The sequence below is a fragment of the Aquila chrysaetos genome, chromosome 7 (assembly GCF_900496995.4).
Source record: "Aquila chrysaetos chrysaetos chromosome 7, bAquChr1.4, whole genome shotgun sequence".
Lineage (NCBI taxonomy): Eukaryota > Metazoa > Chordata > Aves > Accipitriformes > Accipitridae > Aquila > Aquila chrysaetos.
Genome location: NC_044010.1, coordinates 41,778,320 through 41,797,227, shown reverse-complemented (window position 1 = coordinate 41,797,227; position 18,908 = coordinate 41,778,320). Strand labels below are relative to the sequence as shown.

The following is an 18,908-nucleotide window of genomic DNA, read 5'->3' as shown; positions in this document are numbered from 1 at the left end:
AATATGTTATGTTTAATTTTCTTTTTTATACTGTGAAATAATACTGAGATTTGGATAATTAATACCTGTGCTTTCACTTTTTTAAAAATTTATTTTAGCCAATTGTTTATGTAATTAGTGCCATCTACTGGAAGAGCACTAAATCTGCAATACAGCAAAATACTGGTAAACCTATCAATATCTTTATAATGTTAATTTATGCTTCTTAGCATTAAGAAAGCTTTTTAAATCTTGGTCAGCCTTTTTTTCCCCTTTCCTCTCCTCTTTCTCCTCTCCTCCTTTTCTTTTCCTCTCCTTTTCCCTCTCCTGTCAACCTGGGCCAGCCGTCTCACTACAGAAGCAAGCCAGGAAATCCGGAACACTCATTCAGCCAGCAACCAGCTCTCAGGCATCTTTCCTGTTAGTCTTTTTCTCAGGGCAAATTTCCATATAAATGCACTGAAGCTGCATATTTAATCCATAATGTCTACCAACAAAATGAAAGAGCAAAGATAATTGATGGCCTACTTGTACTTTTGTACTAGGCAAAGAGTACAACTAGCCAATCAAAGCGACAATGCAAGGAGAAAAAAAAAAAAGGTTGTATTTATAAATAGAAAGTAAGTTGCATGCAAACATTAGAAGCTATCGACAAAACCCAAACAATAAGGTGTGACTGTCTTTATTGCTGTGCTTTAATACACCAGTCAGGAAATATCTGTGAAGGAAAAATATTTTTTTCCCTCTCATTCTCCCAAAGCAGTATTCCTTTCGAAATCTTGTTTTGACTCAGCTAAAGAACTCTCCACACAAAGCTGAACTTAAATATGTAATCCCTGATTAAAGAGTCTAAATACTAAGTAAAAATAAATACATTTTGAATATTTTGTGCACTTACGTGTTCATCTCAGAAAGTCTATAAGTTGATTTTGGTTAAGTTTGGGACTGAAACGTACTTGATCTTTGATTAGAGTACAGGTGGAGTTTTGGGGGGGTTTGATTTTCCCTCCAAACTCTTACCTGTTAAAAAGCTGCTTCAACATCTCTACATCCTCTCCATAATTTAAAACTGAAAGCATGTATTTCCTTTCTTTCCTGTGTTATTTCTTCATGAGAGGGCAGATCACCCAGTTACTGTGCAGCAGATAATCTCAGGTACTAAGACAGCAACGTGGTTATCTGTTTTGAAAAGGGATCCTACTTCTACAGATCAAACATTAGGAGGAGGCTACTAAGCCCCACTGCCAAAAACCATCTCAACATGTTATGGTTAAGCTCACTTCAGCTGAAGGTGCCTAAAAATTTTTTTGAAGTCATTCCCCTAAGTATGGAGATGTAGTCAGGAGAGGTGATAATTTTGTGGAAAACCACTACCATTCCTTTGGAGAAGATACGGTGGTTGTATTGGAAATAGTCTACCAATTGAGCTCCTTTCCTGCCAGAATTATATACCATAAATATATAAATGTTAACATTTACATAAATATAATAAAATATACGAAACCAAAACCAAATAAATTCTACAGGAATTATCATTTCAATTTTGTAGATCTTTCATAGCTAGTATCTGTTCTACATTTAGGTCTATCGATCTTTACTGTACTCTACCTTTCTCTTTGTTTAAAATGATACATGCATACAGCTACTTTTTTCCACCCAAAGAATCACAGCAGACTGGCTGTTCACTGCATTACATAGAAAAGTTACCAAAACATTTTGTCTGTATTGTAAATTAATGGCCTGTAAACTTTACTTTGAAAGTAAGTTCTTTTTGCCCAGTCCCATGTGAACATAAGCAACCTTATAAAACCTTCCAAACCCGCTTTTATAATAAAAGTACAGAAAGATCCATTACAAGGTTATTTCCAAAAGTGTTCTCACCATTAACTTCAACATTAATCCATTAACTTCCTGACATTACAACGCTAGATCATCACTCAGGAAAGAAATGATGAATATAGAGAGCTTTGCCGACAGAAACAATTTGTATTTTCTACTTTATTGGAAATTGGTATGTAATTGTTCAACAACTTTGAGGAGTGCATGCCTTGCTTCAACTTTGCTCTGTGTGCAGACACCAAGAACAAAGTGTTGTGGTAAATGTTTTAACTCTCTGTCCTACCAGAGGCCCATTAACTCCTATCTTACATAACTATAATGAATATTTTAGAATTAAATTCTTGGCATTATTTTTTTTTCTTTTTTCCCTGTTATATTTTTAGGTCTCATTTATCTTTTAGCTACTTAAGAACACCTTCAATTTTTTTTTTAAAGGAAACTGCTTCATTATGTTAATTTTATGTTGGCATTTTTAAAAGCATTCTCTTTGTTTTGTCTCTGTCATCACTGGAATTTGCTGAGTTTATTAAAAGCATTAAAGTATTAAGGCTATGCATTTATCATGTTACTTAGGTAAAAATTTATTTTTAATTTTTAATTAAAAGACACTAGTTGATGTTAGTAGGAAGAAAGTTTGTGTAATTAAGGATCCTTGATTAAAAACAAGTAAGGAAATTACAGCTGGGCTTTCTTCTATCCCAGGATTGCCCAGTGGAACAAAATAAATGACTCACAGAAGTTCAAATATAGCAATATGAACGTACGGCATCATCCAATTCTAAGCATGTAAATTCCCACACTGAGCAGGTGTATGTATCACAGATCTGGAAAATCAGGCTGTCTTTCTGTCCTTATTCTGTATATCTATAGCATGGTTTATTTATATACTTAAAGAATTTTTTTTTTTTTTATCAAGGCATTCTGTTTTAGTGTCTGCATCATAGTAAATAACATTAACTTAATTGTTAACTGTTTTACTAAAATCCAAGCAGTACGCTGTCAGCCCTGGAATTACAAAAATCCACAAAATGCTGAGTGTGTACGTCATCCTACATTGGTACACAGGGAGTAGCAAAAGAGTACCTAGTAAGTTACCTCCCTGCAAGAAGATGACGAAGGCAAGCAAGATGATAGCCTCAGTCTTATCCAAAAAGCCAGGGCATAAAGTTCACCCCCCAGGCTATGCCAGTGGAAGGTTGCCTGGCCTCTTGAGTCCCAACAGAGCAGGGGATGTAATCAGGCTGCTATTTAATTTCCTGTTTAGATGAACAAGAAATAGGTGGTCAGTGAAGGAAAGGAAGGAAACCTTGTCTCCATCCTTCCTCCTCTTCACTTTGGCCATCCCAGCTAAAAAGGTACAGAGGGAGAAGAGGTGCCTCACTAGCTCTTACCAAAACAAGGAGCTAAGGAGTGAAAGGGCAATCCTAGCAGGTTTGGGGTTTTTTTAACGTAAGCTCAGTATCGTATTAAGAAGAGACTAGTTCAGAGCTTATGTTCAGATGACTTGGGGACGGAAAGGAGCTGACTGTGTACTATTTATACACCTATAACCTTCAGCCTGCTGAGTTAACCATCTGCAGTCATCACTTAATAAACAAGAACAAACAGGGCTTTAATGGGTAAAGAGTCTCATTGGCCAGAGTGCCATATTCTGATTCTCCGTACCTAACCCCAGTACTTAGAATTTAGTTCTTAAATATCAAACTGAAAAAAACTAGAATGAAAAAAAATGCTTTAATAGTCAGCAAATTAGCTCTGCATTAATTTCTGATTCAAATGAATGGTATTTTTAATTATCAGCTACATGGTACCTCATTACTTTTCTTGTAAAAGTCAGAAACCAATGTGTCAAATTCTATTAAAAACATCATTGACCAAATACAAGCCAGTTACAGATTTTTGTTTTATGCTGGCATTGTAAAAAAATAAATAATCAAAAGACTGGTATTGCTGAGCTTACTATTTACTTCTGTGTAAGGATGCACTAACAGAAAAGCATTAACACAAGCACTGATTAAAAGTTCACTTAGAGCAGAGGGGAACTTTTGCACTGACTCAGCTGTCTGTAGGCAGACCTGTAATGTTTAACAAACGTATCAGAAGAACACTTGGTGACTACTTTCTCACACCAAGCTGTGTTGAGATACAAAGCTGACAAAATGAATATGTCTGAAGAATTTATTTAAGACTCACACCGACCTCTCTCTTTCCCTCAACACAAATGAATAGAAATGACAGCTTTATTTTCATCAGTGTAACAGCAAGCCAAAAGACAGCATACTTACTCTAAATATTCAGGGGACAACAACAAAATATATGTGTTTGGCACAGAAGCCTGGAAAGCATTTATTTTGAGGACTTGATGTATTTCTAGGTCCTTCAGTTTAGATAATACCATACAGAAGAAATATAAAGCTGCTAAACTCAAAAAAGATTTCCATTTTCCTTAGAATTCATGACCCCTTATCTCAAGCATGAACACAACAGCTGATGCTGTCACATCTGAGAGGCTTTCATGAGGGATTTGACACAATAGGAATTACTGGCAGACAAAGATAATTCCTCTAGGAAGGCTGGCACAAAAGAAAGAGGAAAAAAAAAGAAGGAAAAAAGAGAAGAACCACCCCCCCACCCCCAAGACAGAGGTGAATTTCTTCCAGACTTGAAGGAGAAAAGCTAGGCAAAACCAAACAAATTAAAGTAAATAACCCTGGAACAGTAGAGCTTGTTGATGTTCATAACATCATGAGGGCACAGCAAATTAAGATGGACTAGCTGTGACACTGAAAATATAATTATAGACTAATGTCTGTAACTTGACACAACACGTCACATTGAATCCAGACTGGGATGGAAATGGCTGAAGATACAAATAGTCCAAGTGCTTCATCTCTTTTAAAGAAGGAGTGAAAAGAATCTGCAGGTATCCTTTCAAAACTCTGTTTATACATTCTATGAATAACTATACTAGCATACTTTCTCTGTGACTTGGGGGATGGAGGAGGAGAAGGGCATATTCCTATTTCTCTCCTTGGAGAATGTTGATCCAAAACCCCCATGTTTTTTTCAAAAAGCATCCACTCTTAGATGAACCTCATCTAAACCTCATATATTCTTGTAAAAAAGTGGACATAAACCCCATTTCTAAAACTATATTTTCAATTATTTTCCTAGTTAAAGTAATTTGTGTTTGAGACATAAGACACTCCAAGACAATGACGTAAGACTGTGTTTGCACAGAACTGGTTTTTTGTTAATTGAGTCTTTGCAGAGCAGGGACATTGACTTTGTTGAAGCTTTTTTTTTTTTAAACCAAACGCTGGCCAGAAGCCAGAACTCTATCTCTACAGAAAGACAGTGACAAATGGGAGTCCTCTGCATTGAATGACAGTAGTATACATAATCTATAACTCTGTCCAATACATTAGTGAGTGATTGCCCTTGTTTACCATAATCGACCCTTCCTGAACAATGACCCTTACAGTATAATCTTAAATGAGAAAACTTAACCACACCTCAGCCCTAAAACAATGGGCTGATGAATGTTTTTATACTTCTTACAGGCAAGCAAAAAAAAAAAAAAAACCAAACCAAAACCCCCCCCCCACCAAACCCAAAAGCAACCAAAAACCCCAACAGATTTTGTATCTACTTCTAAATACCAGAAAGGCAATAACTAACTGATGATGGAGATAGCTGAAGGCCAATCATACAGTTATACACCTACTTTCTCTAGTGGCAAAACCAGCTGATGAGGACCTCACCCCACTATTCTTCACAGCACTTCATTCCGCTGTGCAAATAAGACTGTTCTAAGTCCACAAACTTTAACCAAACAGCTGAGTGGTAGGAGTTAAAAAAAATAAAAATCTGGTGGGCAGGAGAGGAGAACATATCAGAAAATGTCTGTGTAACTATTCTCCCAGATAAGTAAAATGTAACGTTCCATTAACATGGAGGCAGGACTCACTTTAAGAGGCTGATCAACTGGTTGGTTTCGATCTTGGTTTTCCCCAACCAGAAAATGAGATATTAATCTGAAACAGCTGTTCTCAAAATTTATTCATGAAGAATGTCACCAAAGTATGACTAATTCCGTAACAAGAAACTTAAAAACTGATGCAACAGTTAGGGCATATTTGCATTGCCACTTGAGGTATAGCTCAGCTACATAAGTTAACTGAGGTACACATTTTAGCACCTAGAATGTGGCAACATGCGTGCTAAAATCACAACAGCAGCCATTTCAGTATTTTCGCAGTTAATAACCCTGCCAAGGTTGAACCCAGTGAGATTATCTTGTGGCAAATCTAAAATGCTTGGTTTTCAAAATATTGCCATATAGTTTGTTATGGGGTTTTTTGTTCCTTTTCCTTTTCTTAACTACTTCCAGACAACCTATACAGCTTCATTATCAGTGCAGACAGACATACCAGTACTGAGGATTTCCCACTCTGCAGTACCAGTGCAGCTGAGGCTGTTGTACAGAAGAGATGAGAAATACTTGTGCTGAAAATATAGGTATTCCTCCTGTAAGATCAGCCAGCTATTTGCTATGACTGATAAGACCAATTTCATTCAAGGATTATGTGACATATATTTTAGACTTTGTAAGTTAATTTCTTTCTAATTCTTTTGTGGGAAATAAGGGATAAAGAGGTTGTTCTCAATGTGCGCTGTCCAATGAGGACATTTTCTTTAACAATCTAATTAACTCAAGCGGAAATATTTTAATTGTCAGTAGTGACCTTAAGCTCAGTGTTCTGCTTTTTCAGAGCTTCCACGGTGTAGGAAATTTCTTTCCACGACTCAAGCTTAGCTTTTGCTCGTTCAAGAACCTGATCAGCTTCTTGTTTAGCTTCTAGCCACTGTGTTGAATCCTTTAACATCTCATGAAGCTGCTGTCTCCGGTTTTGGAGGTGTCCATGCACTTCATCCCACTGGCTCTGTATCTTTTCAACTGGTGAAACACAAAGGAAAAACAAAGGCCGAGTCACTTAAAAGCTTTTTCTTTTTTCTTTTTTTTTTTTTTTTTTTTTTTTTAAGGGAGTAAAAAATAATATTTAAATCTTTCTAAAACTGACCATATTGGAGAGCTCTTGTACTTTTAAGCTGAATTGCAACTAAGTTCGTTTCACAAAGAAGAACAGATAAACTGTTCTGGGTCACGCAGTATGACACTATGGTACACAGCATGTGTTTCGATGCATGTGCAGCCAGAAATGCCAGGTTCATGCCTCAAAATGCATTATGAAACAGGATCACATTTGAGAAAAAGCATCAGCAATAATCTTTCGTTCTTACCAAACCAACACAGGGTTTAATATTTTCTGAAGAATAAGTCTTTTAGGGAGTTGAGTAATATTAGTTAAAGATTTACTGCAAGATATAATTAATGGCTATACTTTCTTATTTCATTAAGGCAAATGATAGCAGACTGCAAAGGCCAAAAAACTTTCTCATATGCTCATGTTAATTATAACATAATTATTAGCTTTATCCACTATTTGAAAGAAATGTGATTTATGGGAACTTAATAATCACTAAAATCACTGATAAGCATTGGCTAGAATCCAGCATCAGACTTGTCCATAGTAGCAGAAAAACATCAGGAGACCTAGTCATCTAAGAAGTTGAAGTTTGACAAAAAAAAAACCCCAAACAAACAAAAAAACCAGAACTCCACAAACAATAAAATCTGTGCACTGCATGAAGAAATAGGCATTTTTAATTTTTTTTTTTTTTTAATTCCCTGAGGTTAGTCAGCACAAACTACATTCTCAATATCTTCTTGAAGACTGCTTCACTACATTGAGGCCTTCTAGGGAGGGGAACAGAGATTCCTAGAGTACTCAGAAAGCAACTGAAATTATCATCGAACGGTAGTTCCAACATTGCATCTCTCACTGCAGGGTTGATTCCAGAATGGTGCAGGCTAAAGATTAAAGGGACGAGAAATGCTTCAGCATGGAAAGGAGACTTCTACCTATCAGTGCTCCTCCTTCTTCCAGAAGAAGGGATAAAGATCTTTCCACGGACTCAGCTGTGGTTTAGAGAAAGAGAAGAAAACCTTTCAGCATCCCCTGATCAAGCCTAGGGAGAAAAACTGTGAGTGAGCACACATAGCAGCATGTTCAAGTCAAAGGAAATGGAAAAGTAACTGAAGAAACAGAACTGGAAAACACAAAGCACAAGCAGAGCAAAGCGAGGATCGCCTAAGGTCCAAATACTTCAATTTAATCTGAAGCAAATCTAACCTCTCATTTTAGAAAGCTGTATACGAAGGTCACAAAACAGCAACTTATTTCTGTGCCCTATCTGGATGAGGATTTCTGATGTAAGCTTTAGGGTATACTTGAAACAACGAAGAGATTGTGGTCTACAGGAAGGGTGAATAACAGAAGTGTTCTTGAACTGCTCAATTAAAACCTCTGTGCTATGGCTACAACATGTGGCTCAAGGGTTGTGCTGCAGGTCTAGGGGACAAAGACTGCCCAAACACTTTCCACAGTGCTATCTTTCGATTCCTGGCAACCGGGAGATTTTGGTACATAGCTGACAAAAGTATAATAGCGTGTGTGTGTGTGTGTGTGATTTAAGAGGTGAATGAAAACCCTGTTGCAGAACTGCTTCAAAAGAAAACTAGGTCTACAACTATATTAATTCTTCATAATCGCTGCTTTTAATAAGAAATTCTGTTATTCCTTATCAACAAAAATAAAAATATTTATCAACGGATCTGTTCCATAATGTCTCATGAGGTTTGTATCTAAGTAAGACATATTAGCTGTCCTTCTCTAGGGACTGTGCTTTTCTCAGCAAGACTGAGTTTTTCATCACGTACCACAGTCCTGGGATTCCGTGATGACCAATTCTCCCACCCAAGAGGGGAAACGAGGCTGCATAATTAAAGCGGTATTCAGGACATCTCAGGAGCCCACTTACACAAGTGACTAAGAATACACAAGCTCCAAAGCTATGAAACACCTTTACTTGTGAAAATACTTGGGTTATCTCCCTCAAAAAGGGAAAAGAAAAGCTTCTGATAGGGACACTTAAAAACCCCCATGCATAATAGTTTTGCTTTATTACAGATTGGAATTGGAGAGTTCAGGAAGTTACTAGGTAATCTAAACCAAAAAAACCTAAAATGTTGTTTTCTTGAACCAGTGAGAAAACCCCCTTAAAAAAGTACTTCAGTTGGGGATAAACACACCATGACATCTACATAATTAATCTGGCCTTTCTGAGCTAGAATATACGAAACAGTGAGGTACTATATAAGCCAAAATATATAGACATAATTTATTAGAGAGGCCTTTATAATTATGACATTATTTAGTTTAAGGTAACATAAAAATCCCTTCATTACTGTAAGTTTACATCTTCTAAATGATGCTGCATTTTGAATGCGGACTATTGATTGGGTTTTGAATAACGAAAAACCCCACGCTTCTAAAGCTTAAAATAGGAGAATTCACTTCCAAAATGTACTGAAAACCACAGTGTAAATCAATGTCTCTTAAGGATGTATTTTGTTCCTGTGGATACTCTAGTGCTAGTGGGATGTTTCCCACAGAAGGAAAGGTGAACACCACTTATAGATTTATGGCAAACAAAAAAGTTCAGAAAATCCAATTTGAGTGGATATTGTGTTAGAACTGATCCCAGCAGCCCACGAACCCCTCACCTGCTGCTAATGAGTTACTGACTGCAGATGAGAAGTGTCAGAGAATTGCTATTAAATAATGTTGTCGGACAGTAGAAGACAATTTTTCAAGTATTCTGAACATCATGGGGGTTTTGTGCAAGGGCACTGGAACGTATAAAAGGTCTTCTCTGACTGGGTACTAACAGGAATAGGTTTATGAAAATATTTAAGAGTGTTCTATAAGACAGCAATAAGGAATCTCAGTATGAAGTTCCTTCTGGCTAACACTCTGCCTATAGCCTTGGAAGGGTTCTTTCTGCAGTCAAGATTTTATAAAAATCCTTAACGTTACAATGAACATACGGGATTCTGCATAGGGAAAATTAATTTCTTCCAAAGTCCAATCCCCTTTACCTGGAACCAGGAAGACAAGCCTAGAAATAAGAAACAGAGTTCCAAACCAGAAAAACAGAAGAATCAATGGCATGTGAAGCAATTGTTCCAGAGAAGGATTTGCCCAAGTTTTGGAGAACAAAAGAAAAAAATTGATCACTACTTCCTACCTTGAATTTAAGGCCTTCAATAAGTAATATTCAATAAATTAAAAAAATATATATATAAAACAAAACCAGACAAAAAGCTACTGCAAAGATTACAAAATATCCTGAAATTTAAGTAAGAACATTTAATATGGCTAAAAAAAGTAAGCTTTGGCAGGAAAAAGTAATGTAATTGTCCTTACTGCACTCTGGATCATAATAGCGTATTACCGAGATCAGACTCTGATCTTTATCTTTTATCCATCATTGCACCTACATACTGTGATGACTATACATTGAAAACGCCTAGACAGACAGAACAAATGTGGCTCCATGTGCACTATTAATATCACTGAAGCACAAGAATTTTAAATAATTAGTAACGAAGACAAAAACCTTTTCCCCCCCATAGTTAAGTAGTTTCTGAAGCACCTCAGTTTACATTGTTCATTACAGCTAAGTCCTGTGCCTTCTCCATTTCAAAGCCTAATCTCTTTTTTAGTGTGGCACTCCCCCTTTATATCCCATTTTCGTCCTTCCCCATCCCTCCAAATTTGGCAACAGCACAATATCTTCATTGTAATAATCAGTATTTGAAATTATCTCAAAAGGATTCTTAATTATTCAGTATAGAATTTCTTTACCAGCCAATCTGCAAAGGGGCAATCTGGGAAAAAAAGGACAACATTTTCTTTATAGACTTAAGGAAAAGAAATAATTTTAAATCATTTTGTCAATCCATGTGACCATTAACTAGTTTTATTTGAATATAAAAGCACAAATATATTTGACAAGTAACAAATCTAAACTGTGTATCAGAAAGACAAAATATATACAACGGGTTATTTCCTGAAGTGAAACCCAAACCCCATCCATTTCCTAATCACAGTGCTCCAGGCAGAAGTTCTCATTGTACTTCACTTACACAAGTTTTGCACTTGTTTACTGGAAAGTATCCCAGCACGGCTCCAACCGCTCCCAGTTCAACACTGAACTCTCTCAGATGAATGATTTAGGGGCATGGTGAGATTCTACCAGTATGTAATTTCAAGATTGCTATTCAATTTCTTTTTTTCATCACTACTATTCACCAGTTGTTCAATAGTCATTATATCACTCCGATGGACAAAGGAAATTCTGCTGAACTGACCACAGATTTAGTAAGTTATTAGGAGCAATAACAAAGCAGAAAACTGCATTTAAAGCAATCAAACACAAGATAACTATTTTTCAATCTGGTTATCATCGATTTAGTACATTGAGGAAAGAATAATCTCAGTGAAGGAGACTGCTGTCTTAAGGTTCAGTTCTGTTTATTAACAAAAATTTTTAAACTGTTATTTTCATACTCTAGGTATAATAGAGAAGCAACAAACAAAAATAAATCTTTTTTTCTCTATTAAGAGTTCCTATCATTGATAAGACAAATATAACTCTCTTCACGGAAAGAGTTTACTCTCTGCTGTTTATAATATAACAGCAGTGGAAACAACAGAAAAGGAATCTGAGAAGAAGCTGTCAGTCACAGAAGAAATAATGTTCATGTTACTATAAGTTACATTTAGCCTATGCAAAGATGAAAAAAGCAATTATTGCATGCCAGTTTGACAAGTCCATTGAATCCAGTACACACTCCAAAAAAAGTGAACAAGTAAATGAACAGCAACAGAATTTGTGAGGTAAAAAACCTCCACTTTCCTTGTCCAACAAATTACCTAAACTGCACCCATTTTGCTCTGTAGGAGTGTGCTTTTCAAAAGCATTATTGTCAAGATATTGACATTTTCCTATAAAAGTAATTTTTTTCACTGTAGGTTCATAGATTTGAAGACTAGAGGGACTAATGCAATCTGACCTGCTGCAGAATATAACTGGAGAACAGCAGAATTAGGGACAGTTATAATTCATTTTACCAAAATAAGCTGCTGATGCACTGATGTTCCTTAGCCGAAAAATGAAAATCGTTTTATATGCATCTTTGAGTGTTTCAATTTACTTATACCTTGCAACAATGATCATGATGAAAAGACACACTGAGCTTGAAATCTAGCCAATTCTGAAAAATGTCTTATGAATAGTTTCATATTTTTGTCGTAATCTCTTGAATCTTAAGGGGTCCCCCCCCGCCCCTTTGTAGCAATATGAAACACCCAATGCATTGAAAGAAAAAAAAGTAACCAAGATCTTCATTCTTAGGGTACTGAGTAGCTTTTAAACACTATGGCTGTACAGAATGGCTGTTACTGGTAAACAGAATGAAAGTGTGAAGAAGAAAACATTTTACATTCTCTGCCAATTGTAACAACTTCAGTTGTCAATGGTATATAACAGGCTAAGAAATTGGTGGGTGAGGTCGTTGTACCACATTCACAAAATCTTGCTACAGAACTGGATGCAGCCCTGGGCTGAATGTGTCTTGCACATCCATACGACCGCAAGCACACCACTTTATACGACAGTGCATGTACCAGCCAGCACCACAAGTACAAGACAGCAAGACACGGTCGTACGCAGAGCTAAACTGAGTACCTAGAGATTGTAGTATTAGAAAATGCTGAAAACATAAAAACTGTAGGTTTTTGGGAGGGAGAGGTTAAAATCAGCCCAAGCCCAACATTGTCATTGGTTGCCCTGGAAGCATACTACGACAGCTTCAAAGTTGTCAATACAAGATTTTTTTTCAATCATATGCTATCCTGAAAATTACTCCTACATCTCCCTAGAGTTTAAGTCCTTTACAATGTTGTTTTCAAAGATAAGTACACATTTTAAGATTCATCTTTGAAGAGTCCACCAGGTTGGATTCATTTCTGTTGAAGCTGCAGCCCCATGATATACTTTTCTTTGAAAGTCCTGAATAGCTAATCGTTATGTATTTCATCTTACTTCATATGCTTTTAACTAATCTATATATTTTTTCATATAAAACTTAGCTTAATTAAACTTTTGTGGCTGTATAGAACACTAGTTTGTCTAATCCTAAAAATTCTAAGTGTGTCTTACTAAACAGTGAGCAGGTTTTCTGAGAGGCATGGTGGAGAAACTAGAAAATACGGATTCAAACAGAAACGTACTAGGTTACTGCACCTTTTTTACACTTTTCCCTTTCTTCCACTAAACAGTATAATCTCCCACATAACAGGGTTAAATAAATTATGAGGAAAAAGAGATGTTTTTCACAGGGCTACAAGACCATTCTGAAGGCACAACAACCACACACTACATGCAAGGCTTTCTGATGTTTTCCAATTTTGGCTCAGTTTTCTGTAAACCACATGAGTGGAATCACAGTTAAAACATCACTTAAGCTTTGTGTTATCTTGTGGTTACCTTGCTTTTCATTATTGTATTGTTCTAAGCAAATAAACATAAATTAACTTTTTTTTTTTTTTCCCCTAGGAAAAGGATTCAGTTAAAGTTCTCCATTTGTGAATTTTTTCTTGCTGAAAGTGCTCTACCTTCTCTTCTGCTGCCTTCCCGAACAGGAGGTTCTGACCTGAGTCTTATTCTTCAAGGAGGAATCACTTTAATAAAGTCTATCTTACAACATCCCTTGACAAAAGGATGCCGGCTCTGTTCTTAGGAACAATTGTGAATCTGCGAGATATCAGTCTAGGGAGAACATTTGGGTAGTAGATGCAGAGTCAAATGAGGATAAGTTTAAAACATTTCTTTTTTAAATGCTGAAGTACTTAAGGAGTTACAGGAACAGTTATAACATCTACTAAGTTGCTGCCTGTAGGCTATCATTATGGAGTGGAGCTGGATAGGACAGAGTACACAGTAGAGAACAGTTGGAGCCAGCCTACTCAGTAATTTATGCTTCATCTGTCCTTCTTTATCTTTTCTTGTAAAGCAGTATTTCTCTCAACCTTTTTCAGAGGCTTATAAAAGTCGCACTTCTTAAACAATGACCTTAGAAAATTATGGCAACACTTTAACTAAATATGGAAAAACACTAATAATGTGTCATCTAAGACATTTTATGCATCCCTTAGACGGTCAGTAATGCAATGAGAGGATTTAGCCAATAAACCCCAAATTAATGGTGGAGTGGCAACTTAGGATATCTAGCTTAATGTGAAGTCTGTCATTTATGCCAGTAAGATGTCAGATATGGCTTTTATGCACCGTTAATCTATTAAGGTATTTATAGAAAGATTATTCCTTATCATATATGTATCATAATGTGTAACGACAGATTTTTAAAAAAGCTTATGGCTTAAAAAAAAATTAGGCAAAACAGAAAGTATGTACACAAATTAAGCTGCATATAAACAAGTGAACGAATAATACCTGGGAAGAAGGAAGGAACTGTAATCCTTTATACTATTGTGCTATATTCTAGTTTCTAAGAACAGATAAAAGGTATTACAAGGGAAAGCAGGAAGAATTACTGCTCAGAGCCTTCAGTTGTCTTTCTGGGGTGATGAAGAGCAATGAAAATGTACCTGAAAGACCTGTCAAGGCATGAAAGCCCTGGGAGGAAGAATGTTACCTTCCTTGGCTTCCCAGAGGCTAAGAAAGATAGGCAATAAGAGAGATTTCAACAGATTTAGATGTGGGTTTTTTTTTTAAACACGCACACTCATAATCTCATTTTGTAGTTTGATACTTTTGGGGGGTAATTATTTCCAACTATTGCAACTCTATGATTTGATTTGGTTTTGCTTCACTAGGGTAAGCCTATTTTTCTTTTATCTAAAAATCACTTCCATATGATCAAACTAATGAAGGTCACTCTGTTCCTTTGGAAGTGTCAGATCAAACAGCATGAACTGAAAACTGTCAAGTGGTTTCCGCTAAGCACCAAGTGAATAATTCTTCAGCACTGTGAAGCATGCTTTACGCCTTGCTATACGGAGTGGGAGTTAGAGACCAGACTAAGCTGGTAGCACATCTAAAGAAATCAGTTTCTTATAACAAGCAAAAAGCAACTTCCATGACTGAGCACTGAGAAGGGCATGCAAGAGCTTATTATTTGGAAAACAGGTCCCTCTGAAAGCGTTCACTAGTTTGTCAAGTTTTATAAAAGTATTTATGTATATAACATTTATCACCTCTCAAATGAAGTTTTCAAGATCATCTTTTCACTAAATGAAAAAGGACGCAGATCATGGTATGCATGATGTGCAAGAGCATTTGCCTTGCATTTTAAAATGTTACACAACCTGTAAAATTTTGATGTGAGAAAAACACCCTAAAGAGAAGTAAGATTCTTCAGGATTTAGCACGAAATAGGTAAAAAACCTAAGTGTAGTTTTGCTAGAAACCTACAGAAACAAATGAAAATATGTATATGCATATACACACAAGTATTGACTACGGAGATGGATAGACAGACTAGGGAATGAACTTCTGATACCTCTCTCTTGCCATCAGAGCCTGAAGAAGTAGAGCAGGACATTTACGGAGAAATGGACCATCACCATCAGTCCCACTGCTCAGGCAAGATGCAGAGTCAGTAGTGATTCTTCCCTGACCCCAGGAGCAGGACGCATATGGACGAGCCACCAGAAGTTAACTAAATTATTTTCTTCTGCAGAGACACCCATATTTGGGTGATATAAAAAAATAACTTTTTAGTAACATTGTACTAACTGAAAAAACAGAGGGTTCCCTTGCTGGAATGATTTAATCATCTTTCAAAATGTTTTATTCAATTTCCTTTGTTGTATGTAGAAAATAGCTACCACATTATTGAATTTAGCTACTTTCTTAAATATTCGTCACATAATTATGAAGACTTACATTAGATTTAGAAATGATATTTAGACTGATGGAAGGTACCCAAACTGAAGCCAGAGGATTATGACTAATATGATTAACTGGATGAGTGAATATGTAAGTAATCCAATCATTTCAGTTGTAAATTTATAGAAAAGTTTTTGAAGAACTTAATAGGAAAATGTCATTAATTTCTGTCTTTTCTTAGGAATGTAATTTTTAATTAGAAGTGACATGGTAGTTTACTATTTATCTTTGCCCAAATGTCCATTAATATTTTTTCTAGGATTTTGGTTACTTAAGCTATTAGAGGGAAAATAATTTATAATTATGAATCCAATTTCTGTTCATGGGTGACAGCATTTGTAATAATCAACCTACCTACAAAATACTTAAGAAAACCTTTTTGCAGAAGAAATACGACTTGTCTGTGCCTGTATTTAAAAATGGGACATTAGTGAAATGATATTCTACTTTCTCTGAATATAAACAAGAATGCTATTAGCATTATTAAAGTACATCGGCTTTCATATAACAACGCTTTCATAGACTTCCATACTTACTGATGCAAAACCATAATGGTAGGTCTGGCAGTTTAAGTCCTGAAATGTATGAAATTCATTACCTACCTAATGAAGCATGCAGGCAATGAATTTCGGAATTCTTAGTACCACATAACTTTTTGTTGCCATCATACATTCATATTTACATCGTATATTTTTAATGTTTTCAGCCTCCTAACTCCTACTGAGTTTAGGCTGAGACTTGCTTTTCAAATATATCTGCATTTGTTAATCTGAACACTGATTTGTTTTGGTTTTGATTTAATAGATCCAGCTCTAACTGTACGGGCAAGACTGTGGGAAACCTTAGAGTACCAAAATACCTAGAAAATTAAAATGCACTTAGGAATTCTGCAAATGTGTGAATATCAGCCTCCAAGTTACTGAAGCAAAGTTTTGCATACTGTTTATATTTCTATTTTCTTCTTCAAGAAGCAAAGTAATTTCCTCAGGAGAACCTCCACTCCCCACAAAAGCCATAAATCCAAAATTCAAAATTCAAAGACTGCAGCTGGCTTTGATTCATTTTAAAATGGATGAAAAGCAAATCTCTTCCTTCTGTTATTTGACATTAAATGTTATATGAGCTGTCAGAATAACATCATCTGAGCTTTTGTTTTCTATAACTCTCAAGGTCCAAATCCTTACCACTGTAATACTTACTAATTAAGCCATATCAGCAAGGGTAAACTGGCACACTTTGTGCAATGGTCAGTACGCAACACAGCGGCTCCCATTTGTTGGTCTTAACTCTGAGACCGCCTGCTGGGCTACAGCTCTTCTCTACAGTATTCCATGACTGGGAATGACGAGCACAGACTATCATGAATCTTTTGCTGTGCTGCTTCTGACAAAGCCAAACCCGCACACTGGTTCGACTGCTGTACCTCCACGGCATGTGCCTCTCACCGGAGGTCAGCTGGGAGACGGCTCTAGAGCTCCATTCACTCACCTACGCAACAGTCACGGAAAGTGGGGTGCTGGCAACAATACTGAGCTTAGCTCAGTGGATGGACCAAAAAGCGCCACGCACGCATCAGAAAAAAATAGTGGGCCAAATCACAACATCATAGCTTTGACTTTTATTTTTGCCTTTGAAAGCAAAGAAAGCTTCCAAACGAGCAAGAATTGATTTCAAAGCAAAGAAGTAAGAGTGTTTCTTTTTCAAATATTTCTATATTCAACTTTAAGCATAAATGTTGGGCATTTTGTATCTGAAGTGAGTTAACTTAATGAATTTGTTATTTCACAACAGAAATAGAAGACTGTATAAATTTGTTTTATTTGCAAGTTACCAATTTCATAATCACAGAATCATAGAATGACTTGGGTTGGAAGGGACCTTTAAAGATCACCTAGTCCAACCCCTCCTGCCATGGGCAGGGACACCTTCCACTAGATCAGGTTCCTCAGAGCCCCGTCCAACCTGGCCTTGAACACCTCTGATGATGAGATATCCACAACTTCTGTGGGCAACCTGTTCCAGTGCCTTCCCAACCTCATTGTGAAGAGTTTCTTTTTTATACCTAATCTAAATCTACCATCTTGCAGTTTAAAACCGTTGCCCCTTGTCCTGTCACTACAAGCCTTGGTAAAGTCTCTCTCCATCTTTTTTATAAGCCCCCTTTAAGTACTGGAAGGCTGCAATAAAGTCTCCCCGGAGCCTTCTCTTCTCCACACTGAACAACCCCAACTCACTCAGCCTGTCTTCATTGGAGAGGTGTTCCAGCCCCCATGGCCATCCTCTGGACCTGCTTTACAGGTCCATCTCTTTCTTGTACTGGGGACCCCAGAGCTGGACATAGTACTCAATAAATAATGCAGTGAAATACCAGATATACAGCTGCCTCCATGGTATTTTTTCAAGGAGAGCTGACTAGAAATTCCAGCACAGACAGAAGCTTATAGAGTCAAAAGAAAGTAACATTTACACAACAGATTATGTATTGTACTGGTGATTTGGGTAAAATAATTACTTCTCTCACAATAATCTTCCTGAAATGAGAAAAGCATCAGGTATCACAAGACTGTAAATTAAAGACTGTATTTCTGGCCAAGACAAAAACAACCTTTTTCTTTTAGATTTACAATTACAGTCTTTTAGAAAAATTACATTAATATTGAACTAAGTATTTCCAAAGGTAGGTTAATTCCTCGGGGCTCTTGCTTCTACTTCAGACTGACATTTCCACACATCTTACACCCTATTCTGTCTTCCCTCTCACTTTTGCACCTATTTTCTACATGCTCCAGAAGATGCTATCAGTCTGTTATTGGTTAATCCATTTTTTTTAATGCAAAGAAAGACAATCTTAGCTTCCCAACACTTGAAACTCTTAATGGCTTGAAATGCAATACTTAAAAGTAGGCTGAAAAATGACCCAGAGATTCTTTTGTGAAGAGGTTGTTACAAATTTTCTTTTTTTTTTTTTTCTTCTTTTAATGAGTACTCTCCACTTATTTGGCCAAGTAGTATTGGGACTTTGTTGAAATAAAAAGCAAAGAAATAGTTAAATTTCACACTTAAAATGACGTTATACACTTCAAAGTAAATATAGAGTCAACTAAGGAAGTAACATACATTGCAGAAAAAATGTTTCTTCTGAAATT

General features: G+C 36.4%; 1 protein-coding gene across 25 annotated transcripts in view; it reads right to left on the bottom strand.

Moving 5' to 3' along the window:
- The window catches only part of DMD (dystrophin), a 1,198,278-nt gene that overhangs the window by 285,432 nt on the left and 893,938 nt on the right, over positions 1-18,908 (bottom strand). For 24 of the 25 annotated variants that reach the window (XM_030020819.2, XM_030020811.2, XM_030020812.2 and 21 more), the window contains one exon: positions 6,567-6,778. In XM_030020819.2, coding sequence (XP_029876679.1) covers positions 6,567-6,778 — 212 coding nt within the window. Of the gene's footprint in view, positions 1-6,566; positions 6,779-13,741; positions 13,745-14,008; positions 14,013-18,908 lie in introns of those variants that run through there. The other variant, XM_041124707.1, reaches the window with a different exon arrangement.